Genomic DNA, 20,357 nt, shown 5'->3' on the forward strand with positions numbered 1-20,357 from the left:
AAGCACCCCTATGGGCTGCATTTATTGCTGCATATCCACTTTTTACACCATTTGTTACAACAACACAAAGTTACATGTTGTTGTCAAGTGATAGGAAAAGAACACATGGTCAAAATATTCTACAGTCTAGTTTTATTTGTTTTGTATAATTTGCAGTTTTAATGAAGATTTTTCTTTCGTGAAGAAATACGGTAATGTAAGGTCAGTGCTGGCTTTGACTGCCCCCCTTCTTTGCAAAGATTCTTATCACTAGTTCTATTTTTACTGCCAGTGTTAGTCCAAAACCAGCATTTTAACATGTTGTCCAGTGGCTTCACCGAAACCTATTGTGAGAACGTCACTTCAGACTCACAGCGGCTGACTGGAGGGTGTGTGAGAGGTGTAGATGGTGTTATTTTCACTTTCTAGCCCTGCCTAGAACAGTTTGTCTGAGGGTGTTTGGGCCAAACGAGAGCTGACATCTTTCTCTGGCCGTCGTCCCTGAAAGCTTTCCATTAGCTGGGGCTCTGTGTTCTGAGGGTCCGGAGGCCCTGAACAGCATGACTTCAGTCAGAGGGGGGTGAACGGGGTGGGCTATAGAAGGGGTGGAAGGGTACAGGTTTGGGGAATAGGAGGCAGGAGAGTCTGTAAGGTTGTCCTCTCATTTAAAGACGTGTTTAGCTGCTTCATTTAGCATCACATATCACTGCACCATTTGGATGTGAGCCGTCACTCAGGAACCAGAAAGACTATTGCTCTACCGTCGCTCAGTCAGTCGCAGACCCCTCTGCTCCACCCCAAACCTCCACCCCAAACCTCCACCCCTCCACCCCAAACCCTCCACCCTTCCGCCCCCTCTGGGCCGATTCTACACGCAGCCCAGCATTTACATCACTGGCCTGGTTTTGTCTTCTCTCTCAGTCCATCTCTAATAACACGAGTCCTATAGGTGACAGTAAAAGGTTCTTCAGATTAAAAGGCTGCACAAGTGGAGCTTCTTGAATCGTTTTGGGGGGCGAAAGAAGACAGATGAAAAGGAATCCTACAGAAAAAAGTGACAAGTATGAGAGCAGTGCAGCCTTTTAGCAAGTTGTTGATGTTCCTGTTCACTCACAGACGGATGAGAGCTTGATGTGAGGAAAGGAGCAGAATGCAACACACACCTCTGTGTGTTTGATAAGGCAGGGCGTGCAGCTGGACTAAGATTCAAAGCTCAAACACTGAGTTAGAAAACGAGCTGCTTCTAAGGCAGGAGGTCGTCACCGTGACAACAGCCACAACAAGCTAACAATAACAGCAAAGTAAGAAATGAACATGTCTTAGATTTTGAGGTTATTTTGAGAATTACATATTTAATACAACAATAGATCATGAGAAAGTCAGTGAATGCATCGTCTGGAGCATAATGTTACAAAGTGTATGTGGAAATCTTACCAGTTCTGGAGCTACAACTTTGATTAAATAAAAAAGATTAAAACTTTAAAGTATTTAATGTGAATCATTTTGACGCCAGGGCTTTTAGACAGTGTTTTAGTTCATTTATATTAACATATAATATTTATTTTGTTTTATGTTTTTCAGCCAGTTGACTGATAAGAAGTCGAGGTCTGTAATTGGGCCTCTTATGAAACTGATTTTATTTTATTACATATGTCATATTAATCCTGTAGCTCTAGATTAAAGTGTTATTTTCTCTTTCTGTATGTGGGAGAAACTGGTGGAAAACACTTAGTCTTTCTATAGTTCCACACAGAAACACTTTGGAAAAAATATCTCATATGTAGACCCACTCAGTAAATTAGAATATGATTGAAAAGTTCTTCAGTAACTCCATCACCAAGTGAAACACATTTCATAAAGTGATTAGACAAATCCTGATGTTTTAACACTTTTAGTAATGATGATTTTCCACTCATGGTTAATAAAAACATGACATTTAAAATTAGGATATTACATCAGACACATCAAAATCAGAAATCATATTTCTGATACTTCAAATCAGAAATATGAGCTTAACAAAAAGTATATTTAATATCTACTTAAAATAATTTATTCTCAAGTTAGTTTTAATCTGACAAACAAAACGAATCACAACGTAATTTGTTGAATATGATTACATGTAAATAACTGATTTGAATTGCAGACATTAAACCGGTTTTGGGTGAAAAGCTAATTTAGTAAGATCCATTTTTTATGTAAGAATAAAGGATTCACTTTTAACATTTCATTGCAATGATTTTACTTTCTGATTAAATATTCTTGTCTTCAAAGGAAAGCCTGAATATTGGCTTTTCTTTGACACATTATTCCTTCAATAAGAAGTGATTCAAATAAATCCGTACCAGAAAGAGTCACGCTGGGATCTGGAAGGTGAAATGTCTTATTCATGTACCATTTATGTAACATTTCATTTGACTTTCTAAACAAACCGAAGTTTCCCACACGACTTCTGACTTACAACGGGGTCGTCACCTGATCTTGATTTTAAAATGAGCCCATGTCAAAAACAAAAAAACATTAGAGTATACTGGACTCAGGACAAAAACCACGAGTCAGTACGGTGTAGTCAAAATGTCCTTTATGGAGGAACATGAATTAAGATGCTGGAAAGTTTAATGCCGCTGTCAAAATAACACAAAAAACCTCTTCCTGCCTTATATTATCTATGCAAAATGGACTAGAGATTTGTACATTCGGCACTGTGAGATATAACGCAGTCTAACCAGGTCTGATTGTAGCTATGAATCTTTCTAAAAAATTCATAAGATCCATTTCACAAATGACCAAGCCAAGCGTGTGGCTGTATCTAAACAGCAGAGAGAGAGATCTATAAGAGGAGCCCACAGCCGGGGGAGACGCTACAAAACGCCAAAGATTTATTCTCAGCCATGATCAAATATTTATGCTCAGGCATTCAAGTAAAGTTGCTTTTTGTGTTCTGATTTAATGACTGATTTGAGCAGTGGCAGTGCTGGGAGGCACAGATGTTTGCTCTGCTGAAGCCTGCTCTAATGCCCATCCAGGGGTCGGTGTGGTCATGTGTCAGACTGCAGGAGGATCAAAGTGCTGAGGAGTGGACAGTAAGTACCTCCTGTCCTCAGAACCGCGGGTCTGAACTGGACCAGCAAGAAGAAGAGCAAGAAGCAGAAGAGAAAGCGGGATCACAGGACGGGTCCTGAAACATCCCCAGCATGGAAACGATCGTCTTCTGTTGAAGTGTGAGTGAGATTATAAAGCAACATAATGAAGATTACCTTCTGTTATTAATATTGTGAATAAATGAAACTCATTTTGCTCAAGTTATTCCAGCTTTGTAGTTAAAAAGGACAAAATGTTCAGGTGATTTCAGGTCCAACAGAAACACTATGACTGAGGCTGGAGCAGCAAGAGAGAGAAACTCAACAAATGAACAGGATCTGACATCAACGGTGTGTTTAATGACAACAAGGAAAAAAACGAAGAACAAGTTACATTTAAAAAATAACAGCAATATGATGCGTAAAAAGAAGACTGAAAAAATAAGACTTTTGAGAAGGTGTGTAATGATGACAAAAAATTAAATACTGTCACTACTTTTGTTATTATTTCTAATACTACTTTAACTACTTCAAATAATAATAAAATAAAATGTTATTGATAACAATAACAATATATCAATTACTACTACTACTGATAATAACATAAATAATAATAATAATAATAATAGTAATAGTAATAAAGGTAAATTAATATAACAATTTCACCATTCCTATTGATAACGATAATAATAATAATAATAATAATAATAATAATAATAATAATAATAATAATGATAATTATTATTATTATTATTATTATTATTATTATTATTATCATTATAATATATAACATTATTCTATACAACTAAATATCATAACAATGCATTTTGTAAGACAATGAAAATATAACTTGTACTAATAACATTAATATTAGAAATACTAGTAATAACAATGATGATGATAATAATAAATCATATTTTAACTAAAAATATAAATTTGTATTACTATTAACAGTAATGATAATAATAATAATAATAATAATAATAATAATAATAATAATAATAATAATAAATACAATTTATTTTTAATATAATAATTACACTAGTTCTACAACTACTACTACTAATAATAATATTCAGTTCTTCCACAGAACATATCTGGCGTTTGACCCATTCATCATGAACCATCTGGTTCTGCAGCAGCAGAGTTCAGGTTCAGTAAGATGAAAGAAGCCCATAAAGCACCAAGCCAACCCAGTTGCTCTTGTTCTTTATATCAAGTTCCAATAAGTTGCCAATCACTCCATTAGAGACGGGCCAGTCAACAACAGGCCTGCGTCTCACTGGATTGATCCAGAATGACAAAGTCAGAGTCAAAGGAAATGGATCCTGGCAGTGCAGTGACTCCCTCTATTCTCCCTCTGGCTTCCTCTGAAACTTTAATGAGCTCCAGTTGAATCTGATCTGGCCTCCTTTACTCTGGATTCCACCTTCACTCTGCACCGCCTACACACACACACACACACACACACACACACACACACACACACACACACACACCCACACACACACACACACACACACACACACACACACACACACACACACACACACACACACACACACACACACACACACACACACACGCATACACACACACACACACACACACACACACACACACACACACACACACACACTCTTCAGCTCACCTGGTCGCATCTAGATAAACTCAGAGAAAACGCTTAGTCACCACTGGAGGGAAAACAGGTTATCAAGTTTACCAATGAAATATCTACTATCTAATGACCAAGCAGCAACAGAAGTAAAGGAAGGCAGCAGATCAGAGGGTCTGACAGCAAGCTGTGTGGGCAGGAAGTGCCAGGAGACATCTGTGGCAGGTGACATAGAAATCCTAACACTTGAACGAACTCTTAAATGGATAAAAGGAGTCTGGGAAGAAAAAAAAAGAGAAAAGCTAAAAGCCTCCATCAGTTTCAACAAGACATTGGAACCCAAAACACAGTGTGTCAGCATCTTTAAACACCGGCAAGAAACGGGGATGACTAAATCATTTTGACAGCCAGTTCACATGTAACATCTCCGATTCAGCCACCTTGGGGAGTTGCTGGGCAGTTTCCCCTACCCACCGCCCCTCACCCTTCCCTCACCCTCCCCTCATGCTGCTGGGGTGGGAGCCGAGCCCCCGTGTGTTACAGCGGAGTGAGCCGGGACATCGTCTGCTTATTGATCAGATTATGACAGGGCGACAGTCTCTACAGCCTGGACATGCAGCCGGGGAGCAGCAGTTATCTGTGTCTAGCGAGGTGTCTGCTCTCTGCCTATTGATTAGGAACAAGTTGACGTTGGGAAGTCAATTCCCGATTTACAAAAGGTTCAGCAGGCAAGCGGCGGAGTCTGCTTCTAGGGAGCACGGACCTACGGGCCCCGCAGCATCCAGCCTTTGTGTCACCTTGGGAGCTTTCAGCTCAAAGCACACGGGCAGATAAAGCAGCTCTGCAGCGTGTTGAAAGAGCTGGGCTACATCACCTCAGCAGCCTTTTGCCAGAGTACAAACAGATGTTCACTAAACACACTCCGGTACTCCCTGTGACTGGTTGCGACGGGGGCAAAGCTTTTACAAAAAGGGGCCGGGGTCAAGAGTCTCCCTGGTGAGACCTCCACCTCCATTAGCTCTTAGTTCGATGGGGTACCTGTCCCTGCAGCTTCCACCTCGGCCCTGTTGGCGGGAGAAAGACGAAAACGTGCAGACAAGGAAAATTATAATTCCAACCCTGAGCTTTAGGAATTAAACTTGTACTGTATGTTGACCAGCAATGTCAGAACAGTTTTAGCTTTTTAGAACTTCAGAGTTGAATGTGTTTGAAGGTCTTTCCAAAGACGGCATGTAATACATCAGTGACTCTGGACAAAATTAGTTTTGTTTGCCAAATTCCACAGTGATGAGAGGGAAAGTTAGTACTCTGTTCAGATTCAGAAGTTTATAGTAGCTGCTCTGTAAAATGGTTTCTTCTGCTGAGACCCCAGATTGAAACTCTAAAATGTTTGACCCAAATCAAACAGCTCAATACTGACAAAATGTATGTAAACTTCTGGAACAAAAAAAATTAAACAATTTTCATTATTCTTGGATTTGAAATAATGTCAGACTGTGACATAGAACAGCTTTATGTTTTTGAAATACAGTGTATCTGGTTTCAGGCAATTCCATTTCATTCTAAGCTGTAAACAGAAATCACAAAGACAAATCTGGGTTGTTTGAAAAGAAATAGTCTGCAAATCAAACTCATGTTCCTCAGCGTTCCTCCAGCAGGACCCCTGGGGAGCGGCCCTGACCACGGCAGCTCCTGCTGACCAGGTTCTGGGCTGACAGTCAGCAGAGGTCTCCAGAGGAAACCAGCTGGATAAAGAGTTCACTTAAAACCTCTTGCTTTCTAAGAGGTCACCAAGGAAAAGCTGCGTGGAGAGGGGAAAATGGAGCAGCGCTCTCACAGGACTGCTAGCTTTATACCAGACTGAGCCATAAATACTGCAACAGTTTGCTACCAGCTGCAACGAGTCGCTCAGTCTTTCTCATCAGTGTGATCTAAGAACAAAATCAGAGATAAACCCAGACGCTTTATGAATTATATTACTGTATGGAAAACAGCCAACAAGAGAAGAACATCAGAATAACTACTGTTAGAGGGCAACGTGTCCTCACTTGACCCACAACCTCTGACCTTTTGTTCAGCGAGTAAAACCACGAAAACTTCTATTGTTTGAATAAAATATTTGAACACATATAAAAAAACAAAACTATTTTTAGTGTTGCCTTATTTATTTAGTTTTTTCCATTTTTTTACTAATGACTTCATGGTTTTTCAGCAACTTATTTTAAAAATTAATTCATCTAATTATTTCTGTTCCAAATTCAATAAATCTCCCCTGAAAAATAAACTTTAGTGATCTGGGTTCCAAAGTGATATATTGTTCTTTGTCTTTAACTCTCATCGTTAGTAAAGTTAATCCAGTTCCTCCGATTTATTTTATGTCAGCTTAGTTATATTCAAATATAATAATAATAATAATAATAATAATAATAATAATAATAATAATAATAATGGTGAAAAATTCTTGCTGTTGAACATTGTATTAAAGTAACTAATAGTGGTATCAGTATCAAAAACATTGTTATATTTTTTATAAGAAGATAGTATGAAAAAATAATATGTAAAAAAATATGAACATGAGATTTAAAATAAGCAAAAAAAAAGGAAAAATCCAATAAAATCCATTCCATTGATAAAAAAAAATAGGCACTTGCAAGATGAATTACTGATTATTTACAATAAAAATATTGTCAACAATCACTTTTTTTCCACCAGATAAACAGTGCCCTCCTGAGTTAGAAAGGGATCAATGCCGTAAGTCTCCCTGTAGATGCATAGCCCAAAATAACTATTGGAATAATACATTTACAAATCTAATATTTGTTCCAAAGACAAAAGACCCACTTTGTATCTTGTCCTACAACCATTAAGAGCTTTCTGTGGCATGCTCCTTTAATTAAATGAAACTGCGTTTGAAAACATTGGCCCATCATTCAGTAATCATTGGGCTTTAGTGCAGTTAAAGTAAATGCCTGAGTGCATGCTCATGTCAGACGCTGTTTATTTGAGTATTTCCTGCTCCCAGGAGCGGTGTCAAAACAAAATCTCATCAGCCAGCAATTAGGAACCACAAAATGCTGGACAAACATGGAGTGAGAGGTAGTGTGTGTTGTATTTGCTCTGTGGCTTTTGTCCAAAGCTTTCATCAAACACCAATACAGAGAGCAAACCTGAGCGGCAGATGTCGGCTAAATCCGACCGTTCAAACACGCTCCTCCACCTATTCATCCCAAATCAGGACCGGAGCTGCTGCTCTGCTGCTGCTCTGCTGCTGGTGTCATGACGGAGCAGGAAGTCAGTGATTATTCTTCTCCTACAGAGAATCTAGAAAGTATTCACATATTCACATGTTTGTTGTGTTCCATTCTCATTCCGAATTGTGTTAAATGAATCTCTTTTCCCGTTATGACAATGTGGAAAAAAGATTTTGAGTTTTTTCCCCAAACGAGTTAAAAATAGAAATCTCCTTCACTCAGCTCCTTCAGACTAGTCAGCCACAATTAGCAAACATCTGGTGGAACTGCTCATCTGCTGAGCTCATTACAGGAGCTACTTCTCAGTGCAGAGCTGGTAAAAACATTCAAGGGTTCATAGAGGAGCCATGTTGTGATGACTTCTTGAAGATTGACTTACAGAAAGAGCAGGAGCTTCTTAAAGAGACAGAGGCATTAAAATATAAATTCAAATCTCTTTTAGTCATATTTGATATCTGTGGCATTTTTAGAACAGCTGTAGATAACTGTAGTTGCTTGATTGTGTCACAAACCAACACGAAAGTATATAATACTGCCAATGGAATAATTTGATGATCCACTTTTGGCAGCAGTTACACTTCAGCCTGATATCAGAGCAACCTGTTGTCTGTCCTCATTCTTTCTTGCCACTGAGTTCATTGAGACTTTCAAAGCAGCAGAAATGTTCCTGGGTCCTTCCCCAAATTTGTGCATCAAGACAATATGCACTGCAGAGACTATTTTTCTTGCAATTACAGTTACAACTGGAAGCCTTTTGAGACACTGTATGTCTCAAAAACAAGTTTGCTCATCCAGTGATTGAAATTCACTGGATGTTTTACCCGCTCTACTAGTACTAGTTGTGGACATCAGATTTAAAGTCTTGCCCCTCCATCACTCCCACCCTTGAATCTTGATTCATAATTTAATTAGACATCTCCATAAATGTATGTTTTGATCTATAAACCATTGCATTGCCACTGTGGCCATGTGTTTCAGGTCATTGTCCTACTGGAAGGTGAACCTTTGCCCAAATCTCAAGTCTTCTGCATGTAAACCACAAAGTTCTCAAACAAACAGCTCAGGTTTTCACAGAACTGCTGAATTCATACTGTGATCAAGTTACTCATACTTCATCTCCACTCACTGATTAAGTTACTTTTGGAGGCAGGTGAGTTTTATTTACTGGAATCAGAGTTAAAAGGGGTGAGCACAAATGAACTTAAACCTTTGAACTTTGAGCTTTTTTTTCCTCCACTTCAGAATTGAACAATCTTCTAAGAAGCAGCTGTTTTTTCCTATAGGTTCTATTACTTTTTCTTTTCTCTCCTATTTTGTCACAGCTACAAAACCACATTGAAAGGTCAAGAATAGGTAGCATCAATTCTGGGCTGATATTTGTCATCAGTTTGGTATGTTCTCATTTAACATCAACAAGTTTTCCAAGTAAAATAAAAACAGAAGCAGACACATTGTTCATAGAAAGGAACAAAAATACTTAAGGCTATACTTTACAAGGCTATATATTTTGCACATTGTCTTAAAATAACAAGCAAATGTCAACTAACATCTATTTCAGTCACAGAATATGAAGGTAAGCATGAAGCACCACATCACCACCTACACAACAGGAAACTACCAAAACACTTCTGTGAGTTCACCTTAGAGTAGAATTCACAACATGGTCACTGTGTGCACTTATTTTCACGTTCAGGAATATTAGAGAGGCGGTTCATTCGTTATTAATTTTCCTCCACCGAGTGCTAGGCAACTCGATGGTTCAAGTCAGCTCCACGTCTTTCTGTGTCCTGCTTTAATCCTATTAGCTGTGCAGCACAAAGGGGGATAAGAGGTTTATGTTTCGGTTCCTCACACACTGAATCTTTTTCTCTCCCTTGAGACGCCAGGAGAGCTATTTATTTGATCATTTAGATACCACTACTGCATCTGCTGTGGACGTGATGACAACAGGATTGGCTCTGAGGGTGGAGGAAACATTGATGATGAATGAAGATAAAGTGCATGAGATCATCCAGAGATGGGTGAGTCCACCATATTTTCCCTCCACTACACCACTGAGCTGAGCTAATCATGTTTCTATCGACAATGCGTCGACTTATGGTACGATTGTGAGAAGAGATTTTAAAATAGTACCTGCTTTACTAAATTAAATACCGATAGTAACATAAACTTTGTTTCCATGATTTCTTGGCTCAATCTTATTGACTCACTGTGAGAATTATGAAGGTGAAGTCTGTTTTTTGTTTTGTTTTTTTGCCACATGTTCATGTTCCGGCATCAGTGAAGAATAGTTAAGAGTGGACAAAATACAAAACGCGGTTTTCACATTTGTTATGAGTGGTTGATTTTAATTCAGTCACACATGACAGAATGGCTGAGTATGAACAGTCTGTGGCAGTCCAGCAACGCAACAGGATTTCAGTCCAAACTGTCGTGGGGAGCACTACGAACCATGGTGTCACAGAAGAATTTGTACTGCCTTTGGTAAGAGACCAAAACAATGGTCCGATATCCATCAGGAACCTCACCTCCTTTTGGCATTAGTGTTGGCATCCATCAGGGGTCTGCCCTCACCCTACTGTTGTTCGACTTTTGCACCAACATGGCGAAGGTGGATGTGCACCTAGGTCACATTCACTAGACTAACTCTTAGATGTCTCCTTGATCCAGCACACTTCAATGAAACAGCTGAATCACCTCTTCAGTGAAGCCAAGTTCTTCAGAGTCCTGCTAATTGCCTCGTTATTTGACGCAGGTGTGCTGAAGACTTCTAAAAGTTGCTGGACACAGGCCCTGGAGGACTGGAGTTCCCCACCCTGGTCCTACATCCTTCTCTACGCTTATGATGTTGTACTTTTCGACCGAGACCTGCAGGCACTTAAAGATCAACGCAAACTTGGAGCAACCAAAAATGACCTAAAATTGAACATCACCGGGTCAAAACACTTTGAATGTCACCCCCAGAAAAATGGCACAATCAAGATTGATGGACTGGAGCTACTAAAGATTCTGAAATTCCAATAACTTGTTTTGCAGGTCACCTCAAAAGTGGACATGATGTTTGATACTCGTGCACAAACCGATGCAACAAGGCTTGAATGGTAATAAGTCACACAATTTAATATGTGATAAGAAGATGGAGGGATGCCTGAATACCTCATTGAGAGGCATCCATCAGGAACACCACCTTCTTTTGACATTCAGGTTGTGTATGCTTATGATACACATTGTATCATAAGCATACAAGACCATCATTTGAACTGTAGCACTGTAGCATAGTGTGGTGTGCTGGCCAGCGACAAAGAAACACAAGCAAGTTCTCAACACAGTGGAAATTAAGATGCTCCAGTGGTTACTTGGACTGACCAGATTGTACCTCACCATAAAAATGGTGAGACAGAATAGGTGAGACTCAAGGTGTCTCGATTCAAGGTAGTGCCAATCACTGCCAAGATGAGAGAAGCCCAGTTTCAGTGGCATGGCATTGATGAGCCTGTTGCAAAGACAGCACTATGCACTGACCCCAAAGGAAAAAGGTCATGTGGGAGGCCAAAGAAACTTTGAATAGATTGCGCCGTAGAACACTTGAAGAAGGTAGACTGAAACCCAGAGGACACTGGTGACAGGGTCAAGTGGAGACAGAGGAGTCATGCTGCTGACCTCGTACAAATGGGAACAACACAAGATGCACAACACACTGAATGAAAGCATTTTCACTTCTGAAAAAGAGAGAGATTAAGGCCGAAATGACTGAAATGATGGTATGACCATAAGACACTTCTTCAAAGACAAAACGACCACAAGGATGTAAAGACCTAGTTATTGCAAATCGTAACAAATCTGTGAGAAAAATACTTTTTCCTAGTACAACACGTTATTGTGTTAATCATACATGATATCTATTTATTCAGCGCGAGACTCCAGAAGAAGATTTGAAGCCGGAGGACTACCAGCAGTTCAGGGATGTCGGAGCTGCCTGTCTCAGTGGGGGTGATGGCCAACAACTGCTGACATTTATCCAGGATGAGAAAAACCAGGTGACCTCACTAATACTGTAGGAGGCAGACCGAGGGCCCCGTACTGTATTCACACCCTACAGATATGAAGTGACGGCAGATTGACACTGTTAATCTGTCAAACAGCACTAACAGTACATCCAGCTATGTTAAACATTAAGATGTAGCAGTTACTTGGCAGTTGTTGACCTTTTGACCCAAAGGTGTGGAGGGAAAGAAGCAGATATTCAGTTAGATTTCTCGCTCCACTGCTAACACCCATCAGTGTGGTGCTCCTCTAAGTGCCCTTGGTTGTCCCATCTCTCCACACTTCATGCAGTTGTGTGTAGCCTACTGTGTGAAACACTTCTTACCGTTGTCTCATTTGTAGGCTAAATGTATTGAAGAGCTGAATTGATTGAATGTGTAATAAGAAGCATTCACTTGAGACGTAGGGTGAGGTTTTTGGCAACAAAAAGCAGCAACGTTTATATTCAAACATTTCTCCAAAGTCAGTCCTTGTTGTTTTTTAAATTGCAGCTGTGAGTTATGACACTTTTAGGCATGATAGTTATTTAGCAATTTATGACAGAAACATGAAGGAATCCATAATGTGTCTGCACCTACAGTGACTATAGAAATGATGGATTTCTAATAAGATTACGTTCTTTTATCTTCCTCCAAGTAAAATGTTACTGTTAGGACCAAACTCTACTTATAAAATGTATTTCGTTATGAAGGGACACCACTGTAGTAAATAATGGGCTTTCTCACCCACCCACAGGGAATTGTGAAGTCCATGGGCTGTGGTCTGTTGGCACCTCTTGTAGATGAACTAGTTAGGAATAAGAAGAGTCATGACCACTGCCAGGCTGCCTTCACACAACTGACCAAGGTGGGTTTCAGCAATGCAGCTTCAGTCAGCTTTTGATAGAGAACATCTTTTGTGGCGTTTTTCCTTTACTTTGGCGTCTACAGTAAACCTTGGTGTCTGTTTTACTTGAAATTGTTGACCAAAAAACACACTGACAATAATTTCCTTTAAACCCCGGTCAGTTAATAAAAAATACAACAAAATAAAAAATGACATACTGAGGTTGAATTCAGGACACTTCAGACTTGCTCCGCTTTGTAGATGTGCAGCTCCAGAACCGTCCTGGAGAGCTTCCTTCAATTAATTGAAGACATGGATCCAGGCGCCATTTCTGAAACCATTCTTGTCCTTCTTCCTCACCTTCAAACAGGTATGTAAAGCTACTTTGTGAAAGCCTTTACATGTCACATTCACTGTGAACACAGTAGTGAAAAACACACCTCTAAGTCTCTCTAGTATCAAAAGTTCTGTCAAAGTGAAAATCACTAGTTGCAAGGCAGTTTTTGGAAGCATGAGAGGTTAATCTAAGGTTAAAACATAGGCAAAGTTTCACAAAAACATGGTATTTGGCTCCCCCTAGAGTTGATAACCGGAGATCAATGTTGGAGAAAATTCAGTCAAGTTAAATACATAGAAGTCTTTTATATTTTCAGTTCTGCTGCAGCTGGATGAGAAGCGAGCAGCCGGTGTGGGTTTGGCTCTGTCGGCTCTTCACAAGCAGCTGACCCGGCTGCCTGTACCTTACACCCAGCAGCAGGAGGAGGCAGATGAGCACGGTTTGTGTCGCTGCTGCGTCGCCTTGGCAGCGTTCACCAGGCCTTTTATAGATGGGGTAAAGAAGAAGGACGAAAACTGTGACCCAACACCAGAAGATGATGAGCTGAAGGCTGAGATTCTTAAGTTGTGCGTTTCTGTTTCAGTGCTTTTCTTGTGCACACACCCAGCATACTTTACTGGAAGAGCCTGGAGTAAACATTCTATGTCTTTATTTCTGGTTCTTGTCATTAATGATTAAAAAAAGAAATTAAAGTGCAAATGGGCAGAAAGCAGCCACTCTTGTTATCACAGACTTTGTTTTTCTAGTCGATGATACCAGGACAATTGATCTGATCGGTGTTTTTGTTTTCAGCTGCATGCTGAGTTTAAAAGAACCTTTGCTTGAAGCTGAACTGAACCGAGACCGAAAATCAACTATGTGGCTCTTTGCAGTAGAAATAATGGTACTAAATCAAAGAATCGTTTCAAATATTTATCAAGGGAAATCTCCTTCCTATGTGCCCAGATTTCTTTTTGTGCATCGACAGATCATCCTGCCTGCAATCAAAGAGTCTCTTCCAGGCCTTCTGTTCTTCAGTTCTCTGAGGAAATTCACCACGATGGACACTAACCTGTCCAAAGAGTCGGCTGCATGCTTGGCCTATCTGCTTTTTGTCCAGCTCATAGCCATGGACACATTTCCAGCCGTGTTCAGGTCAGAGAATGGTCAGTTAACATTGTGATGAGTTTGTTCACCTTTATAAGAAATGTTTCATACAACTTGTGCTCTTCTGTCCATTTTAGTCCTGTGTTTATTCTTCAGTGCAACATGGAGCACGTCAATCAACTCCTCAGTAGGTATGCTATCAGTAAATTAAAGATTAACATGTTTTTTGCCTTTAAAACAAAAAAAAAGATGTTTGCCTAAAGGTTTGTGTGTTGTGCGTTTTTGACAGGAAGAAGGAATCACATTTACTCAAGGGACTGGTATGAAAAGAAATCACAGAAAATCCCCTGGAAAAGAAGGCATCAAGTTTAATTTGTTTTTTTGTTTTTTCTTGTATTTTTAATAATTTTTCCATAGGCACTGTTTGCTAAAAGCTTGGAGAAGGTGGAGGATAATGGCCTTCCAGTAGGTCTACTAGATCTGGAAAGCTTCTATAGTGCACTGCAGGTAAGATACATCACTAAGCTGTTTGTGTTGAATGGGGGACCTAAGTCAGTGTTGTCCAGAGTCGGTCCTTAAGGGCCGGCATCCTGCATGTTTTACTTCTTTCTGGTTAAACAGACCTGCATCAAATGATGGATCGTTAGAAGGTCTAAGAAGAACACTGACAAGCTGAGAAGGTTGTTGCTACCACCAAAAAGAGAACTAGCACATGCAGGACGCCGGCCCTTTAGGACCAACTTTGGGCACCAATGACCTAAATGTAGAGAAATGTTCCAGGTCAGTAGAGACTTTAATAAGAGTTACAACAGCTGGAAGACACAGAACATGGAGTGAAGAAACGGACGGATGATGGTGTGACATGTATTTTAATGACTTGATTGAAAGAACAAACTTATTCAGGTGTTTGTTCGATTTTATTTCTTATTTAATGGAGAACAGATCTACTTACATGACAAATTCTAAAAAAATGAGGTTCAATAATCTAAATCTGCTGTTCTGAAATTCACAGAACCTGCGACAAGTTCTCACCGACTGTCCAATTCAGCATTTGGTAAATGCATAATCACTTCTGATAAGAGAACAAATGTCAGATCAATGTGAAGAGCAATAATTCGGTGATTTGTTTTAATAGTTTGATGTTTCTCCAGAGAGAATCGGGACTGAAGGTGTTCCAACTTTTCATAAACAAACTCGATGCTGAAGCAAAGCATAAATTCTTCCGGTGAGAATTTAAGTGAGATGTCTTTTTGCATTTGCAGCTTAATAACTGTTGATTTTATACTTGATGAATACCTCAGTCTGCTATTTTTCCCCAATGTCTTATGTTTATTCTACACAAACACCATTTCTTATCCATCCCTCTTTTGCAGGTGCATGTTAAAAACAAGCCACCATGCAGGTGTTGAAGGTTACATAGTGAACAACATCAGGAGTCAAATTCAGCAGTCTATGAAGGTGAGAATAAGGTAGCTTCTTGTTATATCTCAGAACATACAATATATTTACAAGACAAGCTATGTAAAGAATTAACACATTACTGACCTAACACTGACCTGAAGTAACCCCAGATTATAACTGTGACCTCACATGAAGGGTCAGTTCATTCTGCGATCTTCTGATTCTGAAAGCATTTACCAACCCAGCTTCATTTAATGAATATTAACCTAAAATTAGACTGAGGTGACAAAAAAAGATATTTCTGGGGTTCACATAGAACAATACAGTCCAAGTAAGAAAAAATGTATTCTTCAAATAATTTTTGGATTTTCAACACAGACATATCTGAAGACCTAATCTGATCAACATCTTCATGGCTGATAGCTTTGATCTGATGAATCTGTCATGACTCTCCTGCAGGGTGAAGCTAATAAGTGGTTCTTGGGAATGGAGCTTCTGCCACTGCTTGAGCTGGTGCTCAGTTTACCACAAGCTTCAGAGACGGATTTACTCACTAATATGGACAAGTGAGTCATATTTCCAAACACAATTCAGTGACTTAACTCACTGAAACCCTTTGGCCAAAATATTCCAGCAATCAAGGCTGAGCTGTGGATGCACTGTTATTCATCTTAGCCTTTGCAATTTGTCTAAAAGCAGAGTAGGAATCAGGATCGAATCCATGCTTCAATTTCAGATTCCGTCTTGAAGTTTCATTTTATTTTTGTACTGTAGTTTTTCAACTCTACTTCTCAAATTATGATTTTTGGGGATTTTTTTTTTTTAGGAAAAGTGCACACAAATTTAGTCTGTTTTTCTATTGTTTTCGCTTGTCATTTTAGTTTTTTCATAAAGTATTTTGTACACACCAATAAACAAAATAATCCAAAGGAGAAAAAAAAAACAACAAACAAAAACACCTAAACTTCAGAAACTTGAGGATATATTAAACCTGCTGTTCTGATTTACTATTTTGGGTATGGAAATAATATACATAATGGTAAATATTGGCTATTGAGCATCATCATTACATTAATATTGGCCCAAATTAAATCAGTGCATCCCTACAGTTATAGATTCAACTAAAAGATCATCAAAGGTTGTTACTTCAGATGTTTTGTCTGTTTATTCAGAATAATGGAGAGTCTGAATCTTCTGCGCTATCTGCTTACAAGAGACAAAGAAGTGAAGAGCGATGTAAGTCCGTTTAATTTGCCAAATTCCTTCTGCTAGTCTGCCTGGTCAGTCTAAAAAGCTGCTGACTTTTGTCACCTTTAGGCTGATATGTGGGAAGAACTGTGCAGGATCAAAGATGAATACCTAAAAATGTTGAGAGTGTGTATCAGCATGTCGAGAGCGTATTACTCTGCCGAGATGAAAGCGCTGAAGGAGGAACAAAAGCTAAAAGCGAAAGGTACAAATGAGCTGCTGATCTGTGGAACAGTTTAACTTCATATTTTATTTCTGTTCATGCTGTTTGTCCTGCAGAAGCCAAAGAGCATGCTCGGTCTACCAGACTGTTAAAAACCGTAACAGTAAAGCACGACAAAGTCACCCATATGTCTCCAGAAGTCCAGTATCAGGTAGAGATTTTTCTCGTTCTAGTTGATGACTAATTTGGAGAAAGCTCAGCAAACATTGATGTTTTTCTTGTCTCTTAGGTGCTGCAGAGTGCTTTGGTGACATTTGACTTAATGGAAAGCCTTGTGGTCCGAATAGATGAGATCACAGAGGAAAAGCAGGGAAAACCACACTGAAACAGCACTGGAACTTTTTATGTGTTTTATAACACATAAAACACATAACACTTTATTTAATTTGGCAAATTAAATAAAGAATGCAGTGCTGTAAAGTGATCATTTTATCTTTGCTGAAATTATTTTCAAAAGTAGTTTGTGTCATCAGCAGGGACTGTGTATTAACTTGTGTCATGCTAAATAAAGCTAACTGGATCACCTGCTGGGCTTTAGAAAATGTCTCTGAGCATTTCCCACACAGGACTGGTCTCGATGATGTGAGCCCGGGCCAGAGACATTCGCTCTCGGATTTGATCAGCGTGCGGCTTACTGGTGGCCTGCAGACAATTAGGTTTGTCTTTATTTTAAATGCCGCGAGTGAACAGCAGCATAAATCACTTTCTTTTCCCAAATAACAAGTTACCTTGGCGATTGTCAGCATTCCTTTGGCTATTTGTGCTCCATTTCGTACAGGAAGGATCTTCAGATTGCTGCCGATAAATCTGAAGATGTAAAGAAAAGGTTTGGTTAAAGTTAATCTGGAATTATCAGAAGGGGAAAGTTGATGAGTTGAGGTACAATTTGTAATCTTTACCATCACACCAACAGGACCATTAGAGTCACTAATGGGGCAATCATAACTCATGATTGATTCACTGCCATCTATTCAGGTCATCCTTGCCCACAGTTGGGTAGTAACTAGCTACGTTTACTCACATTTACTTGAGTAACATTTAAAAAAAAATAAAATAAAAAGTACTTTTACAATGAGGACTTTGTACTGTTACTTGAGTAATTTTATTATGAAGAATCTCTACTCTTATTTGAGTAAAATTTCCTTGATTCTTAACCCACTGAATGAAAAACTAACATGTTGTAACCAAAAGTTTACCAGACACAGAAGCACACCTGCAGTTTTATGTTAACTTTTCATGTGTGTTTTTTGTTTTTTTGAAAGAAACTGATTTGATTCTTTTGCCAGATTTTTTCTTTCTTTCATATTTTGTTAATTAAATGAGCTATTGTAATTTTTGTCCTTTAAATACCAAGAGCCTGCGCCGGGATTCAAACCCAGGACCTGCTTGCTGCAAGGCAACACGGTGCCACTGTGCAACCCTGATGTTTTATTTTTGATATTTTACTCATGAATTGTATTTTCTATTCACTTCAGGTGAATTTAGAGCAGGGGTCCCCAAAGTAGTTCCTTCAGGGCCGGCATCCTGCACGTTTTCGTTCTCTCCTTGGTGCAAGTGACAACTTTTCAGAATGTCAATGTTCTTCTCTAACGAGTCGTCATTTGATCCAGGTGTGTTAAATCAGGGAGAGAACATGCAGGATGCCGGCCCTCCAGGACCCACTTAGGGAACCCCTGAGTTAGAGAGACCACTAACCTAACACTCATAATTTCAGACTGCTGCAGGAAGCCGCAGAGAGAACCTGCAAGCAGAAAATGTTTATTTTTTTCCTTTGGAACAATTTTTCCACTGTTTTCAAAGACTTTGGTCTCATCCCTAACACCATTTCTCCATCTTTTGTTATCAAATCATTCACTTTGACTTGGGAGAAAACTTTCTCTTTCTCTTTATAAACATTCCCTTCTGGGTCCGTTTTTTCATTTGAGATGTGGACAAAACGACAGAGATAAAACCAACATCAGATAAATAAAATTTCACAAGGCCCATGAGGGAAAAAATGTAGTTATTTTAACACTATACCAGGGGCTGATGGCAGGCAGGAAAACATCCACCGTGAGGTGAGAAAAAATGGTTTAAGATCTGTAAAACACAGCGCACAGCCACCTGACCGTGGATGAAGAGGGGGAAAGCAGTCACACTACATACCTGTGCTGAATCAAAGTCAAAACCTGCAGTTCTTTTTCCCCATTAAAGGGAGAATAGAGAAGTAAAAAGCAGTTCCTGTGGACCTGGACAAATTTTTCAATGCGTTCAGTTAATCCTGATTCCTCCAGAGGCTCTGGGAGGACCTGAGGATCAACCAGCAGGAACGCAATACCTAGGAATTAAAGCAGTATGTGTTAGTACAGCTGGTTATTCATTTAAAGCTTGTTTTAAAAGACCCAGCAGATATCTATTTACATTAAGCACACTCTGACTCCAACATTCACATAAGCCTGAACATTTTTGTATCCATAGCAGATTTAGATTTAAAATAATTTTCATTTAAACAAGAAATTTGCTACTGATAAATGATAAAATAATACCAAAATCAGCTTTCCTTTTGGTTGCAAAGAAATTAAAATGTGGAAGAATCAATTTGCTTTATGTTCAGCAACGAAATAAAATGAAGTATTTTAAATCATAAACAATAAATAAAAAAGTGGACTATGTCTGTGACTGGAATGTTTCATTTAAAGCCATTATGAAGGAACATTCGTTCCAAAACGAAACAGGACTTAGGGTTCATAATTATATTTAGACGAGATGGAAAACCGATTATTAGCTCACCTGAAAGCGGGAAAATGAAGGCCCCGGCTTCCACGCTGTCAGAAAACCTCATTCTGTGCTGCTGTGCGCCGAGCGTCCTGCAGGTGTCATGGTTCTATCCAGACATTTTTCAAAGCAATAATAATAGAGACTAATTAACTTACTGAACACTTTGCCCACGAGCGCTGACATGTCACAGCAGGTGCTAGCTTAGGTTAGCTACAGAGCTTGTTATTCCAATAATTTACACATATATTTTTGTCAAAAAAGAATGAGAAGCTGTTAAATAATTCTCCTTACCTGGAGGGATGAGCTAATTATAATTGTCGTTCTCCACTGAGCGACAGTTTCACCGGGCGAAGCCATTTTTTGATAAAGGTGGACTTAATGACGCAGTTCAGAAAGTTGCGTCGACAGAACTGCTCTGTATGGCAGGTCGATTAAACATTTAATCCAAAACCACAGCAGTCTCCATGAATATTTCTGAGCAAAACGTAAACATGTCAACAAGTATCTACTAGTG

The 20,357-nt window shown here is 39.2% G+C and overlaps 2 protein-coding genes across 2 annotated transcripts; one reads left to right on the forward strand and one right to left on the reverse strand.

Moving 5' to 3' along the window:
* Positions 1–9,759: 9,759 nt before the first annotated feature.
* LOC129379707 (glomulin-like) lies at positions 9,760–17,422 on the forward strand. Its single transcript, XM_055060526.1, has 18 exons — positions 9,760–9,943; positions 11,834–11,959; positions 12,702–12,812; positions 13,053–13,161; positions 13,445–13,694; positions 13,921–14,011; positions 14,096–14,262; positions 14,352–14,405; positions 14,504–14,534; positions 14,632–14,721; positions 15,227–15,268; positions 15,366–15,439; positions 15,588–15,672; positions 16,075–16,181; positions 16,788–16,851; positions 16,933–17,068; positions 17,143–17,237; positions 17,316–17,422. The coding sequence occupies exons 1-18, from the start codon at positions 9,863–9,865 to the stop codon at positions 17,409–17,411; spliced, it is 1,809 nt and encodes a 602-aa protein (XP_054916501.1). The 5' UTR covers positions 9,760–9,862; the 3' UTR covers positions 17,412–17,422.
* LOC129379711 (protein SPO16 homolog) lies at positions 17,418–20,231 on the reverse strand. Its single transcript, XM_055060533.1, has 5 exons — positions 20,135–20,231; positions 19,856–19,949; positions 19,232–19,403; positions 17,815–17,893; positions 17,418–17,728 (listed from the first exon to the last, which is right to left on the reverse strand). Exons 1-5 carry the CDS (start codon positions 20,198–20,200, stop codon positions 17,621–17,623), a joined length of 519 nt encoding a protein of 172 aa, XP_054916508.1. The 5' UTR covers positions 20,201–20,231; the 3' UTR covers positions 17,418–17,620.
* Between the last annotated feature and the right edge of the window lie 126 nt (positions 20,232–20,357).

Source organism: Poeciliopsis prolifica, unplaced genomic scaffold, assembly GCF_027474105.1.
Source record: "Poeciliopsis prolifica strain line A6 unplaced genomic scaffold, Auburn_PproV2 SCAFFOLD060, whole genome shotgun sequence".
NCBI classification, from domain to species: Eukaryota; Metazoa; Chordata; class Actinopteri; order Cyprinodontiformes; family Poeciliidae; genus Poeciliopsis; species Poeciliopsis prolifica.